The following is a 12,691-nucleotide window of genomic DNA, read 5'->3' as shown; positions in this document are numbered from 1 at the left end:
TCCTGCCGGCACACAAACATAATTAAGTGAGGAACTATCGCCATTTTCATGTAAATTTGAATTTTGTGTCTCTGTAGAAGTTTCTCATACTGTCCAGAACTCTTGGGACCAGAATATCTTCTCCAGTCTGTTGTCTTTCCATAGCCCCAGACCATTTAAATTTCTGCCTAACCCAAGAGTTTCAAAAGCTCCCACTCTTAGTAATTTAGTTTTACATTTATAGCAGCACACAAAGTGCTGGGGCATCTATGTACTAGTTACAGCAAGTTCAATAGCATAGTCCTCAAAGGGTTACAAACATAAGGGTAGGAACTTGAGAACACAATCCGGTTAGGCCTTGCCGCATGACCGAGGGGGTTACTTTGGGTATGGAAGCAAACATGAATGACAAAATAAGGGCTTTTAGGAGTGATGGAGGGTAGTGCCAGATTTAGAAAGAATGGCTTTGTTCACGCTTCCTTGCGGTACGTGAGGGGGACCGGAGGGGGCGGGGCGGGGCGGTTGCGGGTCATGTGGCCCTATGGCCCCGGCACCATCTTGGATTGTCCACCTATCGGTGCCTACCTTCCAGCACGGGTGGGGCTTCTGGACGGCTGGAGATCCTCCGCCTGCTCGTTTTCTCCCCGGCTGTGTCTTGGTGTCCTGCATCTTGGCTTTTTTTTTTTATGCTCTCCATTTTATACCGGTGATATTTTCAAACTTTCAGGTTATGTGGTTGATTTCTGGTCCTTTATAACTTTATTTTCTCTGGAAGGCAGCAGATCCTCTCGGCTAAATGTTCATCCACTACCCCTGTTTTCCTAGCCAGTATTCTACTTTGCAACCCCCAGAGGCATTGCTAGGGGGTGGGAGCCGGGGTCAGAGGGCAATAGGCCCCAGGTCTTTTGGTTGTAGGCCCGGATAGAAGCTCAGGAGCTATAACTAAAAGACTAGCTAGCCCCGAATCTCAACAGTCCCAACATTAGAGTAGCCCCGGATCTTTTCCGGACCTAGCAACACCCCTGGTCCCCCTTTCAGTTCTGTTTGGAGGCTCTTGCATGGGACAGTACAGACACATCCTTGGAGTGTTCTTAATCTTCGAAGGTGGTGAAAATAAAACCTGGGTTTAGTACTCTAAAGTTAGACCGTGCAGCAGATTAAGCGTGAACTACTCTGCATAGCTGGGCTCCCTCCTGAGCTCTGTGGCAGTGTTGACTTGAAGGCCCATTGGGCATCATTGTATTTGGGTAAAGTTGACCTGCTAATTGGAACTCTTGAAATGGGGAAACTGGGAGTAGATACCAGGGTGATCGGCCACCACAGTAAACTCTTGGAAAGAATGATCCTACTTACTGTCATCTCATGTGACCGCTTAATGTAATTTTTCAGCCTAACATGGGTTTTTGTTTTTAGATTGTGATGCCTGGAAAGTGTGCCTGCGGCTGCGTGATAACGGGCTTCTGGCGAAGCCAACACACGGCGACATCATCCGCCTGGCACCGCCTCTGGTCATCAACGAGGATGAAGTTCGGGAGTGTGCTGAAATTATCCACAAGACTCTGCTCTCCTTCTGAACATTCACACAGTGGGGCCATATTCCACCATGACTCCTGGCCTGCTTCTCATGTCAACATTAAGTTTTTGTAACCTCCATCCACCGCTCCATTGCCCCATCGTGTTTCTGCTCACTCCAGTTAGATTTGGGGCACAGTCTTTAGAGTACAGCGTGCAGAGAATTTGATTTCCATGTTCTGTTTTGATTTGACTGAAATTGCTTTAAGTTCTGATTGGTCTTTGATGAAGTGGTTTCCAGCCTCGAGATCCTACAGTTGCTGGCGCCCCGGCCCTTGATGATCTGGATGGATACACCCCTTGGCGACGACTAGCACAAAGGAATTTGCACTAAGGAAACCTCAACACTCGCAGCCTTGGCTCCCTCCTCCCTTGCAAGTGGTTTACAGCCAGCACCCATGGTTCACCTAAGGCACAGAATGCAAGGTTAGGAGCCGGTGCATTGGCCTGGTGCTTTCTGGAGGCCCATGTCTCCACGAAGTCAGAGTTGTAAAAAATGGTTCTCTTCAATCAGTGAACTTGTTAATAACTACTTGAAATAAAATATGGTTCAGAAAAATTCATATTGAAGTTGTATCGATTCAGCAGTGAACTTGTTTAAAGTTTGAGCATTAATAAAAAGTTAACAAAACAGTGTTTTTAAAAAGAACATTTATTTGCAGAATGATTGATTGGTTGGGCAGTGAGTTCTGTTTACTCCAGATGCTTTGATAGTGATGTTCCATCCTCTGCCACATCTACTGCATCCAAACGAATGTTAATATCGGGACCGTATTTATCCTTGACCTGCTGCGTGCCAGGGTTCCATCGAATATATCGGCATTTTGAAGACCGATTGAACCCCCTTTACTCCTCAACTTCCCAACACAACACATTCCCTCGCCTTGTCTACCAATCGCATGAATCCTCACCCATGACTCCCCTCCCACCACAAACATTCAACCACATCTCCCTCGCACACCAAAAAATGCAACTCCCATTACTTCCCTCGCCTGACCGTGCCTGCCAGCCACTGCACACACTCATGTGTCGCAGGGAGTAGCGGTCACCCAAAAGATGGTGGGCGCACCAAGAGGAATGGACCGCCAGTCCGAGCAAGGTAGATGAGGGGGGATTTGGTGTTTGGTTTTGGGCTAGGGAGGTGGTTGAATGGGGGTTTGTACGATTTTTATTTTTTTATTTTTTTTTTAAATTTAAAAAAATAACTTTCTAGTTTTTATTTAATCAGTCTTTCTAAATCAGATTTGTGGTTGAGAAAAACATAATGGGGAAATTCACTTAGTTCCGTGAACCAGACTACGCCCATGTAATCAATGTGCAACCCCCTCCACGGTTCATGGCTTTGGACATCAGGGATGATTGTATATGGGCCCTGGGGAGGGCCTCCTGCATTAATCCCATACATTTTAAGTAGACTGTTAATGCTCTGGGGGAGGTAGGGGGGGGGGGGGGGGGGTGAATAAAATCACTGGGACCAACCTGCACCACACACGATTTCTTAAGTATGAGGAGTAGTGGAACCGTCAGTCTAATGGATGCTGCACTCATTGATTTCTCCTTCTGAAATAACCCGCAGTCTGCTCGTTGGGTTTCAACTTTCACCAGGTGGCTCGGGGTTATTCAGATTGCTATCGTGGCCCCTTGGCACCACATGATGTCACCCATGTATATGCCTGGAATCACTGGTGCAGATTTCGTCGGTTCCTAGTTTCCATTGGTCACACAGGAGCTGTGCGCAGAATCTAAAATCTTGTGAGTCCGGCTTTGTATTCTGTTTGGTAGGTCTTTTGCGGGCAGCCGATCCATCAGAAAGGGGTGTAGCCGCGCAAGTGAACTCTGGGGACTTCTGCCACGGAGACTGAAGATTAGTTCCTGAAGGACAATGAGGAAAAGGGGGCCATCACCACTCGGGAGGCATTGAGCCTGCGTCCTGGGCCCTTTCCTCATCGGGAAAGCGATACTGTAGATCATGGCACCAATTCAGATGAGTCGCTGCTGAAGCTACTTCAAGTAGGCGATGTACATTCCTCTGTGCTAGGGGAATGGGAACGTTCAGTCGGGCTATGTTGAAGATGTCCCGAGAGGTGACTGTGGCTTCCACGGTCCAGTCTACTTAGCCGAAGGGGAGCTCGGGGTACCATAAACCCTGCTCCTGCATGTCTAACAGATGTCACCCGGGAAAGGCACCAGAAGAGGAGACGGTGCCACATACTCTCTTCTGCTTAGATATTCACCTGATTTCTGTAAGCGAGGTCTGTTAAACCTCACAGCATGGCTTACCTCATTTACTTTGGGAGCACAGGTCATTCCTCAAGGTTACCCCTGCAGGGGGACCCTAGCACTGCTACCGCCTATGAGGAGATTGCTGCAGGCAAAACCTGGTTGGATTATAGATTCCCCCCCCCCCCCTTGTAAGTGTTTAAGCTGAAAGTATTTTTATTTGTCGTAAGACCCTGATCCCACAGACTGAGCATAACTGTGGAGGTGACCCAGTGAAGTTTCAGATTGACTGGCACAAACATGACTACCCCTAAGGCACTCTGGCTTTGACATGAGTCCCTGCCAGGGTGTGGATACCACCCAGTGATGTGGGAGATGTCACCAAATGGCGGAAAGGTTTCCTTCCTTGCGAGCAGTTGTTGGACACCATTCGGCTAGAAGCTGAGGGTGCATCACGTGGGTGATGAGTGGAATCTAAACCGGTCCTGCTTGGTGCTGTAAAGCCATGCCACACGAGGCCAAAGGAGGTTCTGTTATGAGGTTCATTGTTAATGGAGCTAACTGAATGGATCTTATTCTGTATGAAACCCCCCTCCCCCACCCACCCCAGGGTGATGAGGGATTGCATTTTGAGAAGGCTATTTTAGGTATTGTGGACTGGATACAAAGCATAGGGCTGTTAATTCCAGTGAATAAAGAAATGGCAAACTGGTATACAAGGAACAAGTTAGTACTGGCTCTCACCAGCTTTCTTTTCTCCCTTGGGCTCCACCTGCTCCTTCCTGCGGAGAGAACAGATTCTTACCTGGCGGAGTAGGAGCCGAGTAGGAGCAGTCCTGCAGTCATGCCTGGCAGGCATGACAGAATGACTCACGTAAACTCAGCCCATGAAGAGGACAGCAGGTGTTTGAGAAGTTTGTACCCACGTGTGGGCTTGGAGGACGTGCTGCCTGCTATCAACAAGTCTACAACTGCTAAAAAAGGTGAGCGGAAACAACCGACCGCCAAACATGTTTTGCCTGCCTCTAAATCGTCTGAACTTTTATCTACACCATCTAACGTTTCAATTCCGATATATATACTCCAACTTTGTCACCGGGAGCATTGGAGACCTCAACTGCTCGTGTCCGCTGAGGATACCAACATGGACTCCGAGAGCTCTCTTGCACACCTGCATTGTGATTCCCCCATGTGCGGCTCGGTGTCACCTACCTTGTATGTTGCCCGAGCGTGGAGGGAGAGGGGACCCGAGGAGGGTGTGGCGGTTCCGGCTGCTGATTCAGTGGTGATGCCGGAGGGGGGCCTCCCTCGAGGTGGGCCCCGTATGTGGGCGGGGGGGCCTTGGGTCTCCGGGTGCCCCGGTGGCAGAGAGGGAGTTCGCTGGTGGGGTGGCGGTGGATGACTGCACTGCTGAGGCCCGGGTGCCTCTATCACAGACTCGGCCCCTCAGTAACGAGGGGCGGGCAGGCCGCGTCATGCTGGTGGAAGCCATTGTTCACCCACCACAGAGAAGACAATCGTCTAACGAGCCCAGAGTGGCTTATGTTGAAATTAGACACTCCGAACCTGCAAGTTGCAGTAGGCACCAAAGGAGTAAAAAGGAAAAGACAGCAAAGTGCCATAAACGTGGAGTCTACACTCAGGAGAAAGGGGCGTGCCTCAAAAGCATTGAGCAAAAAAAAGTCCAAACGGAGAAACTCCCTAAAGAAAACCTTAACATCAGAGGGAGATACAAGCTTACTCATGAAACCAACTATGATCAAAGAACAAAAGCGGTTGGAAGAAGGAAATAATTTAAACTAATTTCAATCCCGCCTTAAAACTGTTAAAACACACAGAATAGAGCTTACGGATGCTGAAATCCTCCAGGCATTCAAGGAATGCTGGCCACTTCCTAAATGCAGCAGAATCGACGAGCCATCTAGACCCTCATTGGCAAGACTATCTCTGGACGCCCCAATAAATACACCTGACCAAGGTCAATTGGGGGTTGCTGGATCAAATGACTCCCCTGAAAGCAGGCTGGAGAGGGATGACGGGGGGTGCCCCGGTAAACACATCACCGATCTCACCCCTCAATGACAAAGAAAGGGACCTAATCCCATTAAACCTCGAGACAGCAGAAAATGGGGTCGGCCCATGGTGGTGGAATCAAACGACAAAACGTCATCATCCTCCGGCGCCGAACCATCGAGACGTGAGGAAAGCAGCAGTCCAAGAGCCACGAGTCCCCCTCCTCAACCTATTACAACTGGAAGTGGGCTCTCAAATCCAGTGAGAGCTATGGGTGACCTTTCTTTGAGAGTTACTCCAAATAAGCTAAGAAACAAAGGCCAAGAAAAGGTTAATCCTTTACCTAACTGTCACGTGAATTTACCATCAGTTCACGCCAACCGGTGACACTCATTGGGCTCTCCGGGGCTACCGAACAGTCATTGACCTTCAAGACAACCTGGGCTGGTGGAGACGCCACTGAAAGTAAGACCTTTAATTCCTTCAAAGCTGAGACCTGCCGAAACACTGACAAAGAAAGTTGACATGCTTTCCATTGTGTCGGCGGTCACAATAGCCCTAGCTCCCTTCATGAAGCTTTATGAAACCATTGGTGACCATTTAAAAGATCACACCACCATACAAACGATGATGAATAGCAAATTGATTTTCCTGGAAGCCCACATCATGGCAAGGGGAAAACCTGAAGTCCCCCCAAGGCCTATGGAAAGGGACTCTCAAGCTCCCTCGGAAGGTACGAGAACATCACAAAACAATACGAATGGGAATAAGTCCATCAGCACACAAACAGAAATATTGATTGATCTGACCAAAGCCAATGCAAGGAAGGGCTCAAGATCAAATATTCCTTCGGGCCCGTGTGTCCGCAATGTAAAGGACTCTATTACATCGGACTCTACAATAATTAATGTAGAAAGCCGACCGGCGACACAATTGGCCAATGGTGACAATAAGCACAATTCAGGAGAGAAAGGATTGATGTTGATTTTGTTTTTAAAGCGACTCTTGTGCCTGATGTTGGGCACCGAAAAACCTTTTAGAACCGGTTTTTAGAAAAACCTGTGTAACGAAAGACCCAATAACTCCAACCAACAAGCAAGAATAAATATTTGTGATGGCAGAACAAGAGGATGACTGAGTTAAAACTCTGCAGATTGCCGCTTCCGCCAGGTCTCTAGAAGACTTTCTGGAAGATGATGAAATGATGAACTTGAGCCAATATATGACTGAGGAAAAAAAAGTGAGGAAAACCTTCCATTCTCCCCCCCACCCCCCCTCCTCCCTGCCGCAGTCAATACACCAGCCTAGTCTCACTTCTGAGGAGACAGGATACAAGTCAGAAGTTGGGGGCGTCCAGACACTGGAGGAGCGGTGTAAGAAACTTTCAAAGAAAGTAGGGTGGAGAGACTCGTCCTCTGCAGACATGCCTCAAGACAAGGACAAGTGGCCAAATAAAACCGCAAGTAAGGAAAATGAGACGGATCCACCAGCAAAACAAAGGAGAGAATACATCTTTTAAAAAAAGTTAGTCCCGACAACACAAGATCTCGCCCCCTCCATAAACCAGCACCTCAACACTTAGTGCACCTTATAAGGTGCACTATGTAACAAGAACCGAGGAATACAACAGGAGGGAGAAAAATCTTGAGAAGAAGAGATGGATCCTTAAGCTGGAACAGGTTCCAGGTAACAAAGACGACTTTATTCTAAACCGTGGCTCCGTACTGAGACTCTTTAACTTTATTCCAAACTTGAGGAGTATCAAAATGGATGATTTACTTATTGTGGACCCTAGCCAGAGACACTGAAAGTCCATAGCCCATCTCTACCTGGCTTCAAAATCTGTCCACTCACTATTAAAAGTAGAAACAAAATAATTGCTGAGAATGGGTTACAACATCACCCAATCCTCAAGGTCCATGGGGATATAGTCCCACGAGAGAGAGATCACAAGTGGATGACCCGAGAGAAGGTCGTGCACACAGATCGCCATTCCTATAGAGGGGACAGAAGATCTCCATTTGCAACCTCCAAGTCTGTGGCAAATGAACGGTTCTCTGTAGATCTACGAAGGAGCGTTGAAGTCGGGAAAAATCAGAACTCCCGAGTAGACCAGCACAATAAGTCTGAAGATCAAGACAATGGCCACAGAAGGCTCGCCAACTCAGCAGGAGGGTAGGCTAGGCAGCTCGGCCATGCTAATAGACCCTCTACTATACAGAGAACTATCACTTCGTTGGTGCCTATAGTCAAGTTGAGATCCGAACCAAAGATCAAGTCATCCTAAAGCATATGGTCATGGTTACCAAAAGTTCTGAGGGAGACAAAAAAATAGCAATGCAAGGACCTTGAGCCCAGGGCAACTGCCATCTGCTCGGACATTAAATCTAGGCCCCATGTTCGGCTGGGCTCATGGAATACCAGGGGCCATTTGCATTTGACGGCACAAGGGGACATAAAGCTATCTAAGATACCCTGTGCCTACAAGAGACTTGGCTTACACAAGCCCTGACACTAGAGGGTAACAAAATTGCCTTCTCACCAGCAAAGAAGGGCCAGATGGGGAGGCCATCCTCTGGCATTCTAATTGCTTGTAGACAAGGAAGTGGCTTCACTCTTGAAACAACGCGTGTTAGCAACACATCCCTTCTTATGGTTAAAGCCACTTGGTCTAGCGCCGACGCCAAAGACGAAAAAGGAAACTCCTCATCCTTCATTATAGTAAACCGAATACTGGAATCCAGCGGTGATTAGTGACGCCACCTATCTGGAAATGTTGGAAGCGGCCATTGATGAAGCTTTAGCAGTTCACTTAGCCCCTTATCGCCTGATATTTGGTGATCTTAATGCGGTGAGCCAATCAACTCCAAACACTCAAAATCCATACGTCGTGACAAGTTTAGCGGCTCGAAGAGGAGTTGCAAAAGCTGATGAAATTTCGTGGTATGCATAACTTAGATAGTGTTTCCAGATTCCACGTGCTTGCCAACATGGAAGAGAGACACTGCAAGAGCCACTATAGATTACATCTTTGTTTCCACGACGTTACTTTCGGTGATGATATCTTTTGAAGTTATAGAAACGTCTGCCAGTGACCACAACCTTCTTTCCATGACTTGGCCAACTAAAGCGCCCTTAAAAGCTAACTTGGATCTCGGTCTGAGCATTAACAACCAGCGCACAAGACTCAACCTGTCTGCCTCAGCTATAAATGACCTCAAGTCCAAGTACCACAATTTGGCTCATGTCGAAACAGATAGACTACCTTCCACTTTTGATGACGTATAAATATCAAACCCACAAAAAGAACTTCCAGGGTACCAAAAGCCATGTATATGACACAATACTGGTGGCCAAAAGAAAGGCCATGAGAAAACTGATACGACGAGGAAAACTGGGAGACCCGGTCAGCAATCGGAGAGGCAACTGAAGGCTGTTGCACATATAAAGCTTTGGTCCGCAATCATCGCTTGCTCCTATATCAATAGGATGCTGAGTCCATACTAAAAGTGATAACGACCAACAACAGTCATGAGTTCTGGTCACTGCTTAAATCAACCACCCTGAACACAGCCGACTTTTATCTCAAATCAGGCGTATTTGCATGGGTCAACTTTTTCCAATCCTTATTTCAAAAGACACCTAACTCGTGTAGAAAATCCCAAGTAGCGGAAGCCCCGAAATGGAGACTCCTGGACGATTTAGAAGAAATTACAACTCAAATAAGGAAATAGAAAATCTCGAGCGCCAGGCCCTGATGATATAGCTAAGGTAGATTTGAAGGCCTTCCCGGAAGAGTGGGCGAGGCTTTTGAGCAAAATCTTCCGTAGATGTGCAATGATAAAATCAATCCTGCCGTCTTGGAAATCTGCCATTGTGGTGCCTGTTTACAAAAAAGGAGATGAGGTGGACCTGAAAAATGATAGACCGATTGCCTTACTCAATTGTATCGGGAAGGTGTTTGGGTTCCTACTGCTCCGAGAATTCATCGAATGGCCAAAAACGGCCCCGTGTAAGGATTACTTACAAACTGGTTTTACTTGGGAACGTCTGCAAATATCTTGATTAGTGCATTATAGGGCAGCGTACTGGAGGGTGGCCCAAGACTCTATCACTTTCATCGACCTTACCCAGGCCTTCAACAGAGTCGACCGCACATTGTGGGAGAAACTTGAGGCATGGAAATGCCCACAATTGCTTCTGGATCCAATTAAGGCTCTATATACAGGAACAAGCATGAGAGTGAGACTTAACCAGAAGATCTACTCTCATAGGCCATACCGACAGCTAGAAGAGTTAAGCAGGGGTGCCCTCTGGCACCGGTGCTCTTCTTGGCCTTTATTGGAGACTTGCAAGAAATGAGTCCAAGTGTTAGATGCTTTCCTCCCAAAATGCCAAACATCCATGCAAACAGACTACTGTATGCCGATGACCTAATACTACTGGACCACACTCCTATAGGTTTGCAGCACCAACTAAGCAAGCTCCAGGAGTATATAGCAAACAATAACTTGGAGATAAACGAAGGAAAAACAAAATTTATGACCATCTCTGCTTCCATCAAAAAAAAAGTCGTCTTACATCTGGCTACTCAACCGGTGGAAAAAGTGGAAGAATTTCGATATCTTGGGTGATCTTAGATAGCACCAGACATGAATTGGCAACGCAAGAACACCTGAAATGAACAACCAAAAAGTTGATCGCGCAAGGCAATCCACAGAAAATTTGGGTGATTCTCTTTGGTTCCTGTTTTGGACTTTTATTTTTTAAAAAAGTGGTGCCCACACTGATGTACTGTGCGGATGCCATGCCAAATTTACCTGCCATACTTTGGCCGAAGTTGGAAGCGTTGTTCTGGAGATCCATACTAGGCCTCCCTAATTCCACCTCTGTGGCAGTAATAAGGCAAGAACTTGGCTTACTGTCTCTGGGTGGAACAGTATTGATCAACACTCTCCTGCTGTTTCGGTAATGTCGAATGTGTAACGAGCTGTCGATTTTATAATCTGATACTCAGAGAAAGCTGTAGCACCAACAACCAAATGCTGAACGCTTGGTCTACTCTAAATTTAGACACGCTAACTTCGGTGGAATGTGACGAAGAAACCTTGTTCATAAACCCCACTAAAATCCAGAAAAAAATAAAAGAACTAGACTGGAGAAGGACCAAAGAAACAGCCTCAAGCAACAAATTGATACAGCATCTTCCTCCAATCGCCAGGAAATTAAACGATCTTCAGCCTTACATCAAAAAGTTTCCGTCCAGGCCAGCACGAGACCTCTTAATGAGAGTAAGGTTAAATCTCATGCTAACAAATCCATGACAAAGTAGTGCCACTTTTGTAGTCAACCTACTGTAACGGGGTCAATACAGCACCTGCTATTTTCTTGCCCCAGCACTTGAGGAATAAGACATTTTCTCTGACTTTGCATTAAGCCACGAAGACAATTGTTGGGCCAGGCTGATAGGGGGCGATATAACCCAGTGGCAGCTGGCAACTTTTAATATTGTGAATACTGTCCTACTTCTACCACACCTAGCCGCATCAACACCTTTGTATGGTTAGATACTTTATTTATTTCTGTGAGTGCTGGAGAGTCGACTTAAGAATGTTTGACTTTCTTTTTGTAAAAATCTAAATGATTAAATACAAATATTTTTTTAAAAAGAACGATTCTTACCTGGGAAGATGATAAATTGCTTATGCGTGAATGGTAACATGGGGAGGAGGTGCCGTCTTGCTGAAGGAAGGTTCAGTGTAGGGGGTGGGGGCGAGCATGGATGACCTGGGGGAGGGATAGTCAAGAGCAGAGTGCCCCAGGCCTGGGCACCCTTACATACGATATTGCATCAATTATCCACCAAAGGCCTGTATATAATTAGAAAAATTGAACTCCATGGCGGGAATCAATGTAGACCATTCCCTGTTGGAGATGCTGTCAATTTAAGAAGGCTGATGGAGCAATGAGATGAAGTGGGTGACCTCTGCCCTGTGGAAAGAGTGAGCATTCACCCTGTTTGGTCAACCGGTAAAGGCAGTCTAGCCAAACTCTACCTGGGTAGTGTGACTGAGCAGCAAGGCCTGCACTAGGGGCAGTGCGAGTGTGGCGAAGGGTTCAGTTAAGCACACACACATCTCTTATTAATACAAAAAAGGCAGAATTGATAAAAATCCAAATTGATGTATTAGGACTTGAGCAAACATTTAATTACAGGTAATTAAAACTTCAAAACATTTACTTTTTAACCTATATACATCCACCCTGGGGGCTCTTGCTAAAGAGTACTAACACTTAACGCAATAGACTGCCTTAGGAAAATCAAGCCCTGTACTTCTACCCTACTAAAGGAGATGGGAACTAGTGCCCGCAAAGTCAGAAGGCCCAAAAGATGGCCTTTTTTTAGAGGAATGAGTCCTTTAAGCAGGCAGAACAATTGCTGGTGAACTCGACGTGCAAGGGGCTCAAGAAATAAAGAATAAAGTAGGCAAAGTCCACCCAAGCCGACCACCCAAGGGGCGCAGGAGGGGGATCCTTGGCCAGCACTCCCCTCAACATGAGCAGCGAGGGAGTGGTAGGGTTAGCACTTTGCAACCTTTAAACCCTATGTCCGGAGGGGCAGGACAGAAATGGTTCTGTAAACTCATGCGCTGCACTCTGAATCAGTCCAGGATGACTCTGAATCTGTGGGGCCCACTTCGTGTATGTTGTACTGGAGCAGGTCACGGGGTCACTTTCACTGTCTGGATTTGGGTCTTGCAAGTTGGTGGTTCTGCTCTGTGGTTATTGTTCCTGTCACTGGACAGCTCAACAACGAGGAGACTTCCACCATGATGCTGATGGCCTCAGGACACTGCAGGAAGGAGACGGCAGAAAACCCTGATTAGGTGTCATTGTAATGGGTTAT

At 46.9% G+C, this 12,691-nt stretch overlaps 1 protein-coding gene across 3 annotated transcripts in view; it reads left to right on the top strand.

Annotated features, from left to right (window-relative positions):
- The window catches only part of OAT (ornithine aminotransferase), a 261,439-nt gene extending 259,257 nt beyond the window's left edge, over positions 1-2,182 (top strand). For all 3 annotated transcript variants that reach the window (XM_069612035.1, XM_069612037.1, XM_069612036.1), the window contains one exon: positions 1,393-2,182. In XM_069612035.1, coding sequence (XP_069468136.1) covers positions 1,393-1,553 — 161 coding nt within the window. In that variant the 3' untranslated portion in view covers positions 1,554-2,182. The remainder of the gene's footprint in view (positions 1-1,392) is intronic.
- Positions 2,183-12,691: the final 10,509 nt, after the last annotated feature.

The sequence above is a fragment of the Ambystoma mexicanum genome, chromosome 8, assembly GCF_040938575.1.
Source record: "Ambystoma mexicanum isolate Mex_15411 chromosome 8, UKY_AmexF1_1, whole genome shotgun sequence".
Lineage (NCBI taxonomy): Eukaryota > Metazoa > Chordata > Amphibia > Caudata > Ambystomatidae > Ambystoma > Ambystoma mexicanum.
Note: the sequence above shows the minus strand (reverse complement) of the source record. Positions and strands in the feature narration are given on the sequence as shown.